At 41.0% G+C, this 18,794-nt stretch overlaps 2 protein-coding genes across 2 annotated transcripts in view; one reads left to right on the top strand and one right to left on the bottom strand.

Annotated features, from left to right (window-relative positions):
• The window catches only part of GPN1 (GPN-loop GTPase 1), a 19,473-nt gene extending 3,911 nt beyond the window's left edge, over positions 1-15,562 (bottom strand). Inside the window, exons 1-12 of the mRNA XM_059893358.1 lie at positions 15,422-15,562; positions 14,627-14,720; positions 12,578-12,617; positions 11,745-11,811; positions 10,982-11,019; positions 6,908-6,986; positions 6,607-6,701; positions 5,637-5,682; positions 4,841-4,987; positions 4,028-4,110; positions 2,675-2,714; positions 1,940-2,030 (exon numbers count right to left, since the gene is read on the bottom strand). Of these exons, the coding sequence (XP_059749341.1) occupies positions 1,940-2,030; positions 2,675-2,714; positions 4,028-4,110; positions 4,841-4,987; positions 5,637-5,682; positions 6,607-6,701; positions 6,908-6,986; positions 10,982-11,019; positions 11,745-11,811; positions 12,578-12,617; positions 14,627-14,720; positions 15,422-15,532 (931 nt within the window). The 5' untranslated portion in view covers positions 15,533-15,562. The remainder of the gene's footprint in view (positions 1-1,939; positions 2,031-2,674; positions 2,715-4,027; positions 4,111-4,840; positions 4,988-5,636; positions 5,683-6,606; positions 6,702-6,907; positions 6,987-10,981; positions 11,020-11,744; positions 11,812-12,577; positions 12,618-14,626; positions 14,721-15,421) is intronic.
• Positions 15,563-15,662: 100 nt separating this feature from the next.
• On the top strand, positions 15,663-18,794 carry CCDC121 (coiled-coil domain containing 121). Its single transcript, XM_059942968.1, has 2 exons — positions 15,663-16,211; positions 16,683-18,794. The coding sequence occupies exons 1-2, from the start codon at positions 15,715-15,717 to the stop codon at positions 17,635-17,637; spliced, it is 1,452 nt and encodes a 483-aa protein (XP_059798951.1). The 5' UTR covers positions 15,663-15,714; the 3' UTR covers positions 17,638-18,794.

Below are 18,794 nucleotides of genomic sequence, written 5' to 3' on the forward strand. Positions count from 1 at the left end.
TTTTAGCAAGCTACATTAAGTTGATACTAAAGGTCATTTGGGAAAATAAACATGCAAGAATAGTCAGGGAAACACTAAAAAAGAAAACTTTGAGGAGGACTAGCCCTAGCAGATATTAAAACGTACTATAAAGCCTCTATATGTAATTAAAGCCACACAGTACGGGCACACAGTCTAGAGGAATAAAATAGGTAATCCAGAAATACATCCAAGTACATATGAAATTTTAGTGTATGATACAGGTAGCATCTCATCACTGGGACAAAGGTAGACTTTTTAATAAATCATGTGGGTACAACTATTTATGAAAAAGGTAACACAGACCTATACCTCACACCATACCCAGGAATAAACCCTAAATGGATCAGGGTTCCAAATGTAGAAAATAAAACCATACAAGTACTACAGTAAAACATGAGTGAATGCCTCTTTAACACAGGTGTAGGTAAAGGATTCCCAACTATGACTCAAAACCAGGTGCAATAAAAGATCAATAAATTTGACTACATCAAATTTATACAAAACAAAACAGAAACTTTTGCATGGCAAAATAACACCATGAACAAAGTCAGAGGGCAACTGACAAACAGGGAGAAAATATCTGCAACATGTATCACAGGAAAATGAAGACTATCCCCACCTAGATTAATGTATATTAAAACTAGTGGGTGAACATTTGAAAATTAAAAGTACATTTATCTAATCAAAGCATCACCCCACAAAATACTTATTATGAAGGGAAAAATAACTTTATGATGGAAAAACCTGGCAGACACCACTTTAAGTAAGTGATCAAAGACAACTCATCATCATGCACCTTGTGATATGATACATGGAAAAAACACTTCACATCTGTTAACTTCTGCTAAAAAGGAGCCACCTGAATCGAACCATGAGGAAACATCAGACAAACCAAACTGAAGAAAATTCTACAAAAATATAAGTACCATATACTTCAAAAATATCAATGTCATGAAATGCAAAGAAAGACTAAGGAGCCATTCCAGATTAAAGGAAAATAAGAGACGTGACAACTAAATGCAACACAGATCCAGAATCTTCTCCTGCTATAAAGGGCAAATGGCTACATCTAAATAAGGTCTATACATTAGATAATAGGAATGTGTCATGTGTCAATGTTAATTTCCTAGTTTTTGATAACTACAATGAGGGTATATAAAATAATGCCCCTATTTTTAAGAAAAACTCAAGGGTAAAGGTGCATCATGTCTGCAACTTACTCTTAAATGATTCAGAAAAAAGTTATATATAATATACAAATATTTTATAAGTATACTTATATATATATATATAAAATGTAAAGCCAAACATATATAACAGAAAGAATAAAGTAAATGTGGTAAAATGTTAACATTTGGCGAATCTAGCTGAAGGGTATATGGCAATTCTTTGCAATTCATGAAACTTTTCTGTGAATCTAAAATTAGCTCAAAATAAACAGTAAAAGAGGGGGAGCATTAAAAAGTAATTAAAAAAAAAAAAGTAGACATCAAGTATCTTGCCAAAGTAAACCAAAAACTACCTGAAGAAAATCATCATATACATATGTATAAAAATATAAACACAGATAAGATAAATGTGGTATGAGAGACATAGACAGTGGATTCCTCTTTAACATAGATGTCAGATATAGGTATGTCTGTAGGTATACATCTACATCTGTACACTTCAAAAATGTTAATGTCATGAAATACAAAAACAAAGGATCCATTCACGATTAAAGGAGACTAAGAGACAACTAAACACAATGCAGATCTAGGATTTATCTAAATTGACTGAGTAACAGATAGACAGATACACTATACAACATTTACTTTATCCTTTTCTCTTTCTCTCCCTTGAACATAAATACCTACCTACTAAGTGGAGATAAGTGTACCCCGCTCTTCGTTCCTAACACCAGAAGACCCTCCAGTACCTGTGGCAGTCCCGGTGTCCAAGGCTATAGAGCCCATATCTTTCCGAAGTCGTTCCAGTTGTTCTTTCTGCTGCTGGCTCTGTGCACTGGCCTATATACACACAGGAAAATGTTGTCATATTAAAAAAGGAGGCCCAAGTTAGATGCCAGACTTCTAACTGGAGATGACAAATTATACAAATACTCGAGGCAGATAAGGGATGGCTGATGACAGAAACGTTGAGCAGTGCAGGCCCAGATCAGCAGAAGCTCATTCCAGAGGGCTCTGCAGACTGTATTAGAGGCTTCAGAAATTGGACACAAAATCATCAAAAGAACCCTCAAACAGACACAGCAGGAAGGCTCAGTGATAAGATGTCCAATGTAGCCGATGGGGACAGGACACTTGATCATTTGGGATAAGTTGTGAACTACCCCTCTGTTCTTAAACAAAATTCTACAAGTAGCCTTTAAATGGACCTTGGAGTAGGGGTGGAGGTATGGCACAAGAAGGGCTCAGCATATATAAAAGGAAAAATTACTGATTTTTATTACTTCAAGTATAGAGAAGAAAACTAATTAAGGGGCCTTTCTGCATCCAGACAGCATACATACAAATTTACAGGTTTAAATTAACAAGTATCTAAAGGATATACTGAGAACCAAAACAAAAGCATTTATGGCAGAAGGATTAGTACATAGTTTGAGATTGTTTATTCAGTGGCCCTAAAATACACAAACAGCCTCTTTTCTTACCAGCGATTTCTTCAGACGTTCATATTCAGGACGATACTCTCTGGAAAGAGAAACACTTTCTAAATCCCTTTGATTAATAATCTATCCTGTCCCCCCGGCCACATCACTTCTATTTTCCTAGTACTTTGATAATAACAAAAGATCTTATGTCACCATACATCAGATGTAACAAGTCTTAGTCACTGAGATTCAATCCCTAAGGAATTAAGAGCCAAGGTGCCTGTCCCCACCCTGAAATCAGCAACAAGACAAAAGACTGACTGCTGATCTGGGAAGATCAACTCTGGGGAGACCATGACCAATGACTTCACCATTCACTTGGATAAACATGAGTAAAAGATGTTTAAATGATGAGTAAAAGAAGCTAGGCCTACTGGGCTCAGGAAGCCCAATATATAATTATGTCGTTTATCTGGGCAACCATGAAAGGATACAGAAAAGAGTCTATCCTGAGGCTTTGATAACACATGCAAAAAAACAAAACAAAACAAACAAAAAACCAAACCTCGTCTGATGAATAAAAATCAAAATAATGTTTCTGAAAACCACAATGTGGCTATTAGGCTCTTGCTAAGTATGAAGCTTGCTAGAAAGCAGCCAATTATCAGGCCTAAGGAAAGTGTATAGGTGCTATGACTCCACTTTCCTTTAGATAAATGGAACTCCAGTATTAACCAAGAAAATAGTTATAACAATCATTTATTAAGAAATATGCTTACTACATGTCAGCAATTGTGTTAGGTGCTTTAGATATATTATCTCAAATAATCCCCACAACGATCTTAACAATAAATGCTATTATCCCTCATCTATAAATGAGGAAAATTTGCTAAGGTTACACACTTATTAACTGGAGGAAAAAGAAATCTAACCCATGTCTATCTTGACTCCAAAGTCTATGTTCTTCATCAGGGGTCAACCAATGTGGCAAACAGGACAAATCCAGCCCACTGCCTATTTTTATAAATAAAGTTTTATTGGAACACAGCCACGCCCATTTGTTTAGGAATTGTCTATGGCTGCTTTTGCACCACAATGAGAGTTGAGGAGTTTCAACAGATAATACTACCCACAAAGCCTAAAATATTTAACATCTGGCTTTTTACAAACAATGTCTGATGACACCTGTTCTTCATCATTCAATACAGTGAAGATTTTATACTCCTATTCTTTTTTAAAAAAAGTTAACAGCTACTTGTTAACCCTAAGTGTGGTCAGATCCAGTACACATCTGCATGGCAAATATAATACAAACACTATGAAAACCAAAATGTTTTGCCTGGCTAAACAGCTATCATATCAGACTTGTGGGTAACTAAGAGTGCCATCAATAGAATGTTCCTTTATCCTCACCTTTCATATTCTTCTGTGGCACTGGCAACTTGCACGAAGAGTTCATCTAAGCCTGTACCCAGAACAGCAGACACACCCACCACCTGCCAAAAGCATCATTAATGCCACTGAGGAAACAACTGTATACTTTTAAATGGCATACATTATTTGGCTCAAATTTCATAAAATCTTCATAGAAGAGGTTTGGCTACTTTAAGAAGTCTCTGGCAAAGAATGAAGCTAAAACAAGACAAAACGGCATACCTACTCAAAAGTGATGGAAATAAGTCTATGGAAAATAGAGAACTGAGAAAGATAATTAGGATCAAACAAGCAGCAGTTCATCTATTCCCTATCAAATCAAACCACAGTCTGTTCTCTATAAAAATTAGTATCTCAATGTCTTTGCTTGGGCAATTAACATACTTGCTGCTACCCACACCCACTTTTGCTTACACAAATCTTACCCATCCTTCAAAGCACACCTATATTGGCTATATCCTCCAAAAATCTCTCATTTCAAAAGTGATCTACCCCCTCACCACTATCAGGCCCAACTTTTAATCTTTCTTAAGATATCACAATATAAGTTACTATAATACATCATGTTTCAACTCTGCGTTTAGCCTTCTCTCCTAACTAGAACATAAACTCTCTGAGGGTAGGGTCCGTATCATATTTATCTTTCAAGTCTCCAGTTTTTAAAAAGCTATGCCTTAAAAATTACTTTTCAGAAGGTAATGAACTTCCTTTCCAAAACAGGTTCAAAGCCAGCCCTTTGGGTTATGAGGTTATCTGGAGAGACCAACAGCATAAACAAGAGAGAAAGTTTACCCTGAGGGAGCTGTAAAACTCATCTAACACCAGGCTCATTGAACGAGTCAGGTTACTGACGTATGTAGTCTCTTGATTCAAGGCATCTTGGAAAGCCTCAAAATCCTGCATCCATTCCACTGCAAAGCTGTGATCAATGATGTCAGTCTGTGCCAGAGAGAAGTCAACTATCAGCAACCAGAGACGAGGTCAGACATCAAACAGTGGCAAAAAAATTTTTTTAATTAAGTGATGACAGCAAAGAGCAATAATTCATGTATTTTCTTTCTCTGCTTCCCCCATTTCCTCCTCCACTGCAACAAGCCACAAAGAGCCAAGACTGCTGTGCAGTATAAATAATTAAATGAAGATCTGTATATTCCAGGTTAGAACAGACCCTTCACTATACACTGCCAAGTGACCACGGCCACAGTGGAGGCCAGCACCCTCCAGGCTCTGAAGTCAAGTACATAGCCTCTTGCATCCTAGCCAACAACAGAGAAGTTTTGGTTTTGTTTAACTGCCACTTCCAATAGACTAGCAGTCCCTCCCCCATTTACACAGTCCCGATCCTGAGGGATAACCCATACGCTGTGGACCAGGGGCTACTCTATCTAGCCTAAAGAAACTTTGGAAAAGAATCAGCGATATATATTCATTCAATTTGACTGAATCCATTTCCTAGAAGTGCTCATGACTTTGCTTCAGGTTAGCTTAAATCTGCTCTCCAGCATCTAAAATAATCCTTCTCACCTACCCAAACACCAGGTTCTGATGAAAAGGAAATATTCAATCACAACAGGAAGAATCCACTTACTTTATTCATGACCACAATAAAAGGCAGCTTGGTTTTGTACAAGATGCTGAAAATCAAACATTGAGGCATTATTAGTAAAAGCACTTAAGCGCCTGCTTGCCTGTTATCTGATGGAACTGAGTAATAAAAAGGGAGATGGGTTCAGACTCTAAATATAGGCATCCATTCTTACACAGCACTCACATATTCTCCCCTCCCAAGCAGGAAACCACCACTACCATCAAGCAAACAACACACATACACACTCTCTCCTTTTCTTAGAGTAATAATGCTTTGGTACTGATCCTGGTTGTGTGTGTGTGTGTGTTTTTCACCAAATTAACTGTCTTTTAAACAATATGAAGACAAAATAATGCTATCAAACATCAGATTTCTATTTGGACTAGGATTTCTTGTGTTTAACAGGAAGGGACATCCCTAGTCATAATGGAAGAGACAAATAGGGGTGATTGTTTTTTGCATACCCCCAAAATAAAATTCAGCATTAATAATGGTCTGCCTTGCTCCTAGGTCTAATGCACTAATATAGCCTAGTGAGGCATGTCCTTCCTCTCCTAATGGCACCACACTTGGGAAAACATGTGCATTTAGAATCATGGATGAATCTTTTTTTTCAGTCTCTCCTCATGTTATAATTTCACGCTTCCTATCACAACACAGAAGAAAGGCATTTAGACCAGGGGCTCTATTCTATTCAGAATTGGATTTCATTCAACTTGGGGCAACTGCCAGAAGGTTCATATTCATTCATCACCTATTCTGTAACAAGCAAGGGAGGAAGATGAGAAGTGGCTGATAGAGAATGCCAACAGTATATGTGCTTCTTTTCCGGCCCTAACCCAGAGCCACTAAAGTGAGTGGCAAGCCTGAATGAAAACCTAGGGGTAAGCACTCAGGACTCAAAAATGATGGAAAAGAAGTGGAGACTTCATACCTTGACATAATACTATGCCCAACAATAACGCATTACCTGCAGGCATAGAGCATATTGGACATGAAGGTCACTGGGTTGATACTTCGAGATGTGTCCATTACATAAATGACAATCGTTGGAAACGAGGATGCCTAAAGCCACAAAATAATCAAAGCTTTAGCCAGAGGGTTCTTGACCTGTGCCCAAACTCTTCTCCTACCTTCTGTGGCAAGGAAGAACCACTTTAGGCAGGTGTGCAGAGCTCTATGACTCTATCCCACATAAGATCCCAAGCAATAAGAAGCTTTTCTTGTCTGGCTCTCTACTTACCCTGAGTAACAAGTCCTAGAATACTCACCAGGGCCTCAGTGATGATTGTCCCAGAAGCTGACCAGGTGAATACCTCAATCTGTCCAGGTGTGTCAATCAAGACATACCTATGTCAAAAAAGACCATTAAAGAAGTTTTTACTTATGCATTCTGAAAGATATTCCATCCCACAAAACATTAACATCTGGTTATTCAAGACTGAAATAACCTCTTCACACTGCCAAGTCTCACTTCTTCCCATTGCCCTTAAAGTGCATACCACATTCCCGTGGGTTTTGTTCAATGTCCAGTATTCAGGCTCATTGGCAGGAGCAGCAATACATCACTGCTGCAAATGGTCACAGAGAAAACTGACAGTTTTAGAAACACACTGCATTAAAAATGAGAGATAAGCAAAACCAGAGTGTAAATCTCTTGGGAAACCATCTAGTTACTTATGGGTGGGGTTGGAGGAAAATGGAGGGAGGGAGAAAAAGAATAAGAAAGTGATAACTAAAGAAGAGCGTCTCTTCTTGAGGGGATGAAACGGTCTAAAATTGATTGTGGTGATGGCTGTACAATTCTGTAACTACACTAAAAGCCACAGAATTGTACAATTTAAATGGGTAAACTGTATGGCCTATGAACTATATCTCAATAAAGCCGTTTTTAAAAAAGCAAAGATCCACACGTACATGGACAATTAACTGACAACAAAGGAGCCAAGAACATACAACGGAGAAAGGAAAGTCTCTTCAAGAAATGGTGTTGGGAAAAACAGTCACATGCAAGAGAATGAAACTAGACCACTCCATACACAAAAATTAACTCAAAATGGATGAAAGACTTGAATGTAACACCTGAAAACATTAAATAAATTCCTGAAGGAAAACATAGGCAGTAACCTCACTGACATCTGTCTTAGTGAAGTTTCTGTGGATCTGACTCCAAAGGCAAGGAAATCAAAAGCAATAATAAACAAATGAGACTACATCAAACTAAAAAGCTTCTGCACAGCAAAGGAAAACATCATCAAAACTAAAAGGCGGGAATTCCCTGGTGGTCCAGTGGTTAGGACTCAGCGCTTTCACGGCAGTGGCCCAGCTTCAATCCCTGGTAGGGGAACTAAGATCCCGCAAGCTGCCGGGCATTGCCAAAAACAAAAAACTAAAAGGCAAGCTACTGAACAGCAGAAATTGCAAATCATATCTCTGATTCGGGATTGGTATCCAAAATATATAAAGAACACAAACAACCCCAAAACAAATAAACAACCCGATTCAAAAATGGGCAGAGGATCCGATTACGTAGACATTTCTCCAAAGACACACAGATGGCCAAAAGGCACATGAAAAGATGTTCAACATCACTGATTATTAGGGAAATGCAAATCAAAACCACAATGAAGTATCACCTCACACCTGTTAGAATGGCTCTTATCAAATAGATAACAAGTGCTGAAGAGGATGTAGAGAAGAGGAAACCCTCGTAAACTGTTGGTGGGAATATAAACTGGTGCAGCTACTATGAAAAACAGTAGAAAGATTCCTCAAAAAATGAAGGATAGAGCTAACCATATGATCCAGTGATTCCACTTCTGGGTATTTATCCAAAGAATATAAAAACACTAATTAGAAAAAATATATGCACCCTTATGTTCATTGCAGCATTATGTACAATAGCCAAGATATGGAAGCAACCTAAGTGTCCACCAATGGATGAATGGATAAAGAAGACGTGGTATATACACAGTGGAATACTATTCAGCCATAAAAAAAGAATTAAATCTTGCCATTTGTGACAACATGGATGAACAACATGAGGGTATTATGCTAAGTAAAATAAGTCAGAAGGAAAAAGACAACTACCATACGATTTCACTCACATGTGGAATAATCTGGAGGAAGGAAGGAAGGAAGGAGGGAAGGGAGGGAGGGGAAGGGAAAGGGAAGAGAAAGTGAAGGGAAAGGGAAGGGGAAGGGAAGGAAACCAACCAACCAAAAGCAAGCTCACAGATACAGAGAATAAATCAGTGGTTACCAGAGGAAAAAGGGGTTGTGGGTGGGCAAAAGGGGTGAAGGGGATCGATTGTATGGTGACAGATGGTAACTGGACTTTTGGGGGGTGATCACCTTGCAGTGTACACATGTTAAATTATAATGCATACCTGAAACTTATTTTAAAAAGAGCAAAAAATTTGAATAGACAGTTCTCCAAATATATACCAATGGCCAAGAAGTACACTAAAAGATGCTCAACATCTGGACTTCCTGGTGGTGCAGTGGTTAAGAATCTGCCTGCCAATGCAGGGGACACGGGTTCGAGCCCTGGTCTGGGAAGATCCCACATGCTGAGGAGCAACTAAGCCCGTGCACCACAACTACTGAGCCTGAGCTCCAGAGCCCGCGAGCCACAACTACTGAGCCTACATGCCACAACTACTGCAGCCCGCGTGCCTAGAGCCTGTGCTCTGCAACAAAGAGAAGCAACCACAATGAGAAGCCCAAGCGCCACAACTAGAAAAAGCCCGTACACAGCAAACGAAGACCCAACGCAGCCAAAAAATAAATAAATAAATTTATTAAAACAAAAACAGTTACAAAAAAAAAAAAAAACAGTTACAAGTAGTGACCAGGATGTACAGAAAATGGAACCCTCCACACATTGCTGGTGAGAATGTAAAATGGTGCGTGAAGCCAGCAGGAGCTTGGAGGAATGGGGAATAGAGTGACTGCTAATGAGTATGGGGTTTCGTTTGGAGATGAAAATGTTCTGAAATTAGGTAGTTCTTTTTTTTTTTTTTTTTTAAGATTTATTTTTTATTTATCTATTTTTGGCTGTGCCGGGTCTTAGTTGCGGCACCACGTGATCTTCGTTGAGGCATGAGTGATCTTCCGTTGTGGCACGCAGGATTCTCTCTAGCCATGGCAAACGGGTTTTCTCTTCTCTAATTGTGGCACAGGTTCTGTAGTTTGCAGCACGCGGGATTCTCTCTAGCCGTCGCGAACGGGTTTTCTCTTCTCTAGTTGTGGTGCGGGCTCTGTAGTTTGCGGCACGCGGGCTCTCTAGTTGAGGCGCGAGAGCTCAGCAGTTGTGGCTCGCGAGCTTAGTTGCCCCGTGGCATGTGGGATCTTAGTTCCCTGACCAGGGATCGAACCCGCATCCCCTGCATTGTAAGGCAGATTCTTTAGCACTGGACCACCAGGGAAGTCCCTGAAATTAGGTACTTCTGGTCAATGCACAACTTTGTGAATATACTAAAAACCACTAAACTGTATACTTTCAAAGAGTGCACTTCATGGTCTGTGAATTCATATTGCAATAAAGCTGTTACTTTAAAAAACTACTCTAGTATGATCCTATTTTTGTAAAAACACCTTATCCATCCATCCTTCTATCTATGTACACGTGAATAGAAATGCTTGGGATGACAGTCACTGATAGCAATAATGATAATAATGATAGCTATTTCTAGTGACAAGAAGGGTGATAGTTTCATCTTTTAAATACTACGCATGGTAGGAATTATTTATAGTAATAAGCCTATATCCTTTTTACAAAAATAATAAATTATCTTCCTTTCTTTTAAAAAAGCAAACCTATTAAAAATTTAACAACAGTTCATTATGGGTAATATAATAAGAATATCCTATTTTATATTTTGATACTTTTTAAATTAAAAAATATTCCCTCTGAATCATGTAAATTATATTAATTTAAACAAGGATTAGAAAGGTGTTTCATAGACTTTAATGTCAACAAGCAAGAGAAGGCAAGTGGACAAGTGAATGTGGACTCAAATTCTCAAAATACCTCCTAAGAAGCTGGGAACATATACCAAAGTGATTGGGGGTGGAATACTATTAAATTGAGCTCTACACTGTAGAGCATCTTGTTGTTGTTGTTGTTTTTTTTTGGCCACGCCATGGCTTGTGGGATCTTAGTTCCCTACCCACGTAGAGCATCTTAATGACTGTCTTCTTGCCAACAATTTGTTCACTTATCATGGTTTCATCTCAAACTACACCCTCTCAGAACTTGATAGTAACCCAAAATCCTTCAAAAAACCTAGAAACATGTCAACTACAGAGTAATAAATAGGCATTAGACTGAAATCACTTACTTAGACATGTTCTGGGCCTTCTCAATAAATTTCATCACCTAAAAGAAAAAGACGCCAATTACCACAGAATCCAAGTTCAACAAAAAAAATCACAGGGCCCTCTCGAGAGTGGCCCACCTCGCAGGCACCATTAACGACTGAATCTCTATGTTCTCTGTCTGAGGACACCAACTAACATGCTCATGGAACCAAAGAAACATAGCCACACCTGCCGCACCACAACACCCTGGAGCACAGGGCAAGGCCTAAGGAGCTGAAGACTTGATCTCTCACTGTCAAGTCTCTCTCGGTGCTTCAGTAAAGCGTTAACAGCCTGAATCATTGAGTGAAATCGGGGTAAAAAATCAGTGATTGCCAAACACTCTTAAGGAAGTGGAATGTGACAAAGAAAACATAACAGATGACAACAATTTGTCACAAGTGAAAAGCCCCATAATTGTTCCATTCCCTGCCTGGTAGCCCATCCCACTTCCCATCCCTCCACCCCATCCTCAGGGTAAGACTGCAAGCCAGTAACAGATCAAGAAGAGAACCCAGGTCTCTTAGGTCTTTGTTTTATTGGCCGCCACAACGTTCAATGTGAAGTCTCTCACCATGTTGATCATCCTCTCATAGCCTACTTCTTTGTCCACCAAAATGCCTCCTTATATTCTGTATTGACATTCAGGTTGATTGCCCTTCTTTCCCAGTGTGATCAAGCTAAGGCATTTAAGAGTCACAGGTTTTGACACAGCCATGTCTATGTAAATAGAGACAGACATACCTGATCAAATCTGGTAGCAAAGAGATTGAGTGAGGTCACTATGCCACCATTGGGTCCAAGTCCATACCTAGACACTAAGTTGAGGATTTAAATTGCTTATAGATCAATTTAGACGATAAAGTTTATTATCTAGACAATCCCTCACAAAAACAGCATAACATTAGTGTTCCATTGACTAGTATGTATCACACAATCTTAACCTCATAGGGAAACATTCACTATCGATGTCTACCTCATTCATCGTTTAGAAATGGCCAGGCGAAATGGGGCCAAAATGGAACAGACAGATTATCAGGCATTGACGGCCTGATGGCATTAGCCATGAAGATCATTTATATACCACTCTTTGCTCTGATCCTCACTCATCAAGCCACCTGAGGATTAGAATTAGTCTTCCTACCTAGACTTACCTATAGGGAAAGTACACATTTCACACAGCAATGTACTAAGAGTTGATCTTACTAATCTTTGAGTTTCCCAGTCTAAGCGGATGGTGATCAATGGATGCATTCACCAAGGCAATACTCCCTTGTGGGACCCAGGCACGCCACCAGCTAGCCTCTCCTTCTCTGTGCTAATTACAACAGCCTGCAGTTCAAGACAAAGGTAGAAAACGGAATTCACAAGCTGAAATAGGATTTCTAATCACCTATAATGCTTCTCCCCACATTCATCTTCCCTCTTCTTCATAAAATTACCAGAAAGTAATCGAATGCTTTTGCTAGTGTATTTCACAAGGGAAGGCACAAACAGTTTTTTCAAAGCTACACAATACACAGACAGTAGGTAGCCAGGGATGAGCCAACAACCAAAGTAGATGTGAAAAAGGATACTGTTTCATGACTTCTTTATACTTCACAGTGTCACGAATATCTGGAGGGAAAAAAAGAGAGAATGAAATGAAATTTAACATGTAAGAAACAATACAGTTTGAGAATCTCCACCTATAATATCTAAGCCAACAGACCTCTCAAGTCATCTCTGCTTCCTCTGAGCAAACAAATCAGTTTCTCTCTTAGCATCCAAGGTACTTTTCAAATCTGTTTTCTAAATTTTCAAGCTAAGATCACTGAATTGCAACAGCAAAAGAAGCAAGTTCAGGAAGAGACTAGGAGGACAAAAGGTACCCTGTAAGTACCTTCCCTCCCAGCAAGAAACTGAAACTAGCTTTTGAGGCTTCTAGGAGCTCTCAAGTTATGGTAGGGATGTCTGAGACAAAGAGAAAAGTTCGATACAACTTAAATACCTTCTCAGTGACCATATACATAGAAAAAGGGAGCTAAATGAAGAAAAAAGGTTTATTTCTTACTCCTTGCTTACTGGTAACAAAGGTAATGCAGATAACATTTTTATAAAGGCATTAACTTGGGAAGTGGATGGTGGGAGAGAAATAAGTGATGGAGATTAAGAGGTACAAATTTTCAGTTACAAAATAAATGAGTCATGGGGTGAGATGTACAGTGTGGGGAATACAGTCAAAAATTATATAATACCATTTTATGGTGACAGATATTAACTAGACTCATCATAGTGATCATTTTGAAATGTACAGGTATTTCAAATTACTATGTTGTATACCAGGAACTAAATACTGTGGCAGGTCACTTACACTGCAAGACAAACAGACAAACCCACAGAAAAAGAGATTGGATTTGTAGTTACCGATCTACAAATCGGTAGAGGGTGTGGAGGGAGGGACAATTGGATGAAGGTAGTCAAAAGGTACTAACTTCCAGTGAATAAATACTAGGGATGTAATATACAACATTATAAATGTAATGAGCACTGCTACACGTTATATGTGAAAGTTGAGAGTTCTCATAACAAGGAAAAAAATTTTTTCTATTTCTTTAATTTTGTATCTATATGAGATGATAGATGTTCACTAAACTTACTTGTGGTAATCATTTCATGAGTTTGTAAATCAAATCATTATGCTATACAACTTAATCATATACAATGCTGTATGTCAATTATATCTCAATAAAACTAGAAAAAAAATTATTTGGATGGAATTTTAAATAAAAAGGAAATTGGTCTGTCCAGTAATATCTAACTAAACCTATCTAGCAGTCAGTAGACCTATATCCCATCAACTATTAGAGTTCCAGCCTTTAAGTGAAAAGATGGAAATTTTTTTTTTTTTCAAAATTCTTCCCATAATGATTTCTGCTTCTTAATACAAGGTCTTCCTTAATTAGTAATGTTTGGAGTACAAGCTTAATAGGATTAAAAAGAGACCAGGAGGGAAAAGACTAACATCAAGGAATAGTCTGAAAATCAGGAAGCCTAGATCCTATCAAGAATCAGGACACTGGATCCCATCCATTCTTAATCTTTTTTATACAGTAGTCTGGGGACTCCTCTACAAGTCTGATGATAAGAGGGAAGGAACCTCTCACCAAGACAATGCACACAGGCATATACACACACATTTTCCCATGTAACTTTGCAAGATTCCTACAGATCAGTAAGCAAACTCTGCACAAAACCCACATGCTCTTAACTGGAAGAAAAGAAACTATATAAACAAAGTTTATGTATCAGAGCCTGCTGAAGGGTTTACGGCTTAGAAGCCAGAGGACTGACTTTCTGTCACTTCATTTTCCCAAAGAACCATAGTCTGACACCCTAGGGTCAAAAGAGGTAGAGAGAATGGTAGTGGTAAGGAAAAAAAGGAAATTTAGGAAGAGGGAAGGAGTAAACAAAGAGAAAAAGGGAATCAGGAAGAAGCCTGTTTCAGGATGCTAGCAAATCCAAGGGAAACGAAATTAGGCAGTTTAGAAAACATTAAAAATGGAAGCATTGAAGACTCATAGGATAGGCTGACAGCTTTCCATTCTCTGAGAAACTTCACACAAGTTCTGGCACAGTTTACTCACCAATATTGGCAGGAAAGGGAACTTCATGCACAGCTGGGTCCAGGTTGATCACATAAGGTGGACACCCCTGACTATGCAGATATCCTGTGAGCCTCTGCACACATACGGGGAGAAGGATGGACTGAGACCAAGAGGCATGATAAAGGAAAAAGAGAGAACTTCCACCCCTTAATCCAACTTACCAGAATTCTGCACTTCCATTTCCCTCTACCTTAAATATTCGTTTCTGATCTCCACCTCCGACATTCACTCTCAGTTGAAATGCTACCTTTCTTCATCACACATCCAACAGAGCCTCCTCTACTCTCCATCACTTATTGACTTGGGGGGTGGGGGGGAGCGGGGGTTTCTATCTCCCCCACAAAACATTAGCTCCATTTAAGCAGGAACCTTGTCATTTCCGCTATATCCCCAGTACCTGAAACATGGTAGGCACCCCAGAAGGAATTCTTTAGGAATCTACACCGAAAGCCTGTGTGCTAGCACTCTATTAACCGCCAGAATGACTTGTTAAGCCTCTGCCTTCGAGGAGTCGGCACTAACAAGGCAATTCCAATACCAAGTACGGTCGTCACAAATAGGCACTGAGGGTGCGCAGAAGAGAGGCTGAATGAACCCAGGCTAGGATCTGAGACGGCTTCGCGGAGGAAGAAACAGGGGTTGCTGGCAAGTCCCTGAAAGCCAGGCGCCGGTACCCTCCAACTCCCCAGAGAGACCTCCCTTTCTCCCCTGGCCTTACGCCTGCCACAGACAACTTCTCGCGCGCTCCTACTACGCCCGCGCCGTGTAGGTCACCTGTACAAAGGTGGTTTTCCCAGACCCCGCCATTCCCAACACCAACAGACACACTGGCGGCCGGGGACCCCCGGAAGCTTGCGGCTCCGGGGCAGCTGCGAGCGCGGCCATCTTGCTCCTGGCTCCGCCCACTCGACCATAGAGACGCTCGTAGCTAGAGAGGCTCCCGCCACGTTCGGAGCTCTGAATGAGACTAGAACAGAGCAAACCAAACCGAACCGAACCAAACCGGCCAGAGAGGGCAGAGCCAAGGGGTTAGGCGTGCGCCTTATCTCTGTCCGTTCCTGACCCGGATGGGGGCCCAACTAGGGACAGAGGCGGGGAAGTGGAGGCACTGGGAGGACGATTGGAGTAGGCCACCTAAAGAGCCGCTCATCGTCGTCGGGCAGGGCCTGGGAAGGGCAAACCTCTGGACCCCGGGCGGGCGGGACGACAAGGGACCCCCGGGCTCCCACACTGCGAAAGTGAAGAGAGTGCCTTTTCCTGTCGGCCCCCCGAGAGCGGGGAACCGAGCCGCCGGAGAACCGGCCGCTAGGGCTCGTCCGGCGGCCGAGGAGGTTAAGCGGCTCAGGGCTGGACGTGCCGGGACCCGGGCGGGATGCGAGCCCCGGAGTTGCTGGGCCGCGCCAAGAGCCGCAGAGACCAGCCCGGAGAAACTGGAAAAACCCTCCGCACTGGGACGCCGTTTCCGCGTGTCGCCAGCCCGCGATCGTAGGGCTCTCTCCCTGGCGGTCTCCGCAAAGGTGCACCGTGACTTTGGGAAGGAACGTTTGGTTGCCGAGTTTGTCAAGTAGGTACTGAGGGGGCGCTTCTCTCCACCCAGGCGCCCTCGGTACCCGGAAAGGTGGTGAAAGAGCCGAGCCATGTATACACTCCTACTCCCGACCCCCCAGTTGGCTGCGGTGGCCCTTTGCAGCAGCTGTAGTGTTCAGTAAGCCGTGAGATCTGGGTTTTACGCCCAGGCTCTGCCACCCGCTGGCGGTGTACATCGTGGCCAAGTCACTTCAGTTCTCTGAACCTGTTTTCTCCTCTTTACCCTCGAGATACTACCTCGCAGGGTTGCAGAGATGGCATATTGTCAGTTGTAAACTACACTCCCTCGTCTTTACCCCTAGCTCTGTCCCCCGTGCCTTGTGTGAGGAACATCGTAGGTGCTCCCAAATAGTTGGGATATGAATTAAAGTTACGTGTGCATTTTTAAAATTATTTCCTAATTTTTCGTGAAAAACATGGGGGGATGTCTCTCTTGTTCTTCCTTCAGGTTGGCTGAGGGCTCCAGTAATTCCCTTCAACCGGATCTTAGTTTCATAAATAATTTTCTCAAGCCAGAGAAGCTAACAAAGGCAGAGAAGAGGTTTAAAGAAAAGGCAGTAGTGGAAATGATGAAGCTAGACAAGCAAATCAAAGAAACTCAAATCCGACTAGAACCGTTAGTGGAGGAATCCAGGCAGCTGCTGGCGGAAAACGTACGTGTCGAGGAGGAAAACCAGTTCTTTCGGGAATACCTGACCAAGCAAACAGAGGAGTCTAGACAGCGAACCGAGAAGCTGTGGAACTACTATTTACAACAAAGTGGGCAGATCGAACAAAGGAGACAAGAATTAACCTCCAAATATGCGGGAAAAAATTCAGCGCTTAAAACAGAGCTCTTGCAGAAAGAAAAGATCCTATCCAATTTGAATAAGCAGTTGGAGGCAATGAGGGACGTTTCGATAGTAAAGGAGAAACAGGAGAGAGAAATTCAGACACTACAGCAGGAGATAAAGAAAACCCACGCTGAGACAGCTGCAAAGAAACAGGCCATGCTGGTCAAGTTCTTCCAGGATAAAGCATTACTGGAGGCACAACTGAGTGAGCTAGATGCAAGGCAGTTGGGAAAGAGACCAACAAAGGAGCTGAACAGCAAGAACGAGGCCTTGGAGAGGGCAGCAAAGCACTACACTTCCGAGTTCCACAATAGCATCGACAGACAGCACCAGCAGTTACAGAAGGAACTACCACAGCTAATTCAGAAATGCCAGAAGTTGGAGGTTACTCACAGCCGTTTAAAAAAGAAGCAGCAGCAGCTGCAGCAGGAGCAGTGGTACCTACAGTGCTTAAGCCGGGGGAGGCAACGGCTGCACGAAAGGCGTAATCCGTGCCCAAAAGGACAGGGTGCTCCAAAGACCACACTGAACCCTGCCCTAGGCACCAAATCAAGGACGCATCCAAAGTAATTCCTAAAATAACACGAAGTCAGGAATGGAGCAAGGGTTCTTAGGTGCTACATAACATAAACCAGGTTAGGAAGGCTTTGGGATCTCAGGGTGCTGTGGTTAAATATCCATCATGATGTGTTAGTGTGAAGGATTAGGTGCTTTTCTCCAGCAGTACTGCTAGATTATTTGTGGGACTAGCTTCCCTTAAAGTTAGGTTTTTCTTTAATTAGCTCTTGGTAATAAATGGGCTGTTCCTCACACCCCCAGATAACCCAGTACCATTTGCCAAAAACCCAGATGTGAAACTACCTCAAGAAAACCACCTTGAGGAAGTGACAGGAAAATAGTTGTGTGGTGTGTTTCACCTAGCTAAGTTAGGTTTCTTTATAGAAAAAGCCCCCTGAAGAATAGCATTTCAGATTGTTATATTCTGCTTTCTGCTCTGTAAACAACCAATGTCCATGTATCCTCACTTCTTTGGCCACCTTAGGACACAGTGTTTTTAAGCTCTTTGTAAAGTTTGTGCTGGTGATCAGGTAGCTGTTTCTACAGTTTTTTCATGATTGAAAAACTCTTAACAGCAAGTGTAATAAGCCTTAGGCAGAGTAACCTTCTGATGCTCAGCCCATACCATTTTTGCTTTGTGTAAACTGTGTGAAGGGAAGAGAAGCTAGAGGGTATGTATACCTGGTCAGTTTTCTGTGGAGAAATACCTCTAGCCTGAATGAGGTGACTGAATGCTTCTGCCTGTTTTAGGAAAATGTATCAACAGAAAGTTTTCATATATTTGGAGAACTTTCTAAAGAGTCTTTTGCCATCTCTTTCCCTGGCAACATCCTCAATTTCTAAGATGACAAAGATGACTGAAGTTTCAATAGAGTGAGCACTTTAGCTTTAGGTCACTTACTACGTTTTTACTGCATAAGCACTTGAAATGCGTTTTGTCCTTGAAATGCGTTTTGTTATTCATGTGTACCCTATTTATGCCCCTTCAGTAGAACTAGGAATAGTATTTTAAATTAATATCGACTTTTAGGGTAGTTACATTTTTGGCACTTAGGACATACTGATGGTTAGGTCGGGGATTTCTTTGAATGCTGAATCCTGGTACAGAAATACAGCCTCATATTTTAATGTTGCTCCTTTATGGAAAAACAGAATCAACTTAATGTTTT

Source organism: Balaenoptera ricei, chromosome 13, assembly GCF_028023285.1.
Source record: "Balaenoptera ricei isolate mBalRic1 chromosome 13, mBalRic1.hap2, whole genome shotgun sequence".
In the NCBI taxonomy this organism is placed as follows: domain Eukaryota; kingdom Metazoa; phylum Chordata; class Mammalia; order Artiodactyla; family Balaenopteridae; genus Balaenoptera; species Balaenoptera ricei.

Coding starts and splice junctions, on each gene's coding strand:
- CCDC121 (XM_059942968.1), top strand. CDS start 15,715: ATGGGGGCCCAACTAGGGACAGAGGCGGGGAAGTGGAGGCACTGGGAG. Junction 16,212..16,682: donor TTGGTTGCCGAGTTTGTCAA/GTAGGTACTGAG, acceptor TTCTTCCTTCAG/GTTGGCTGAGGGCTCCAGTA.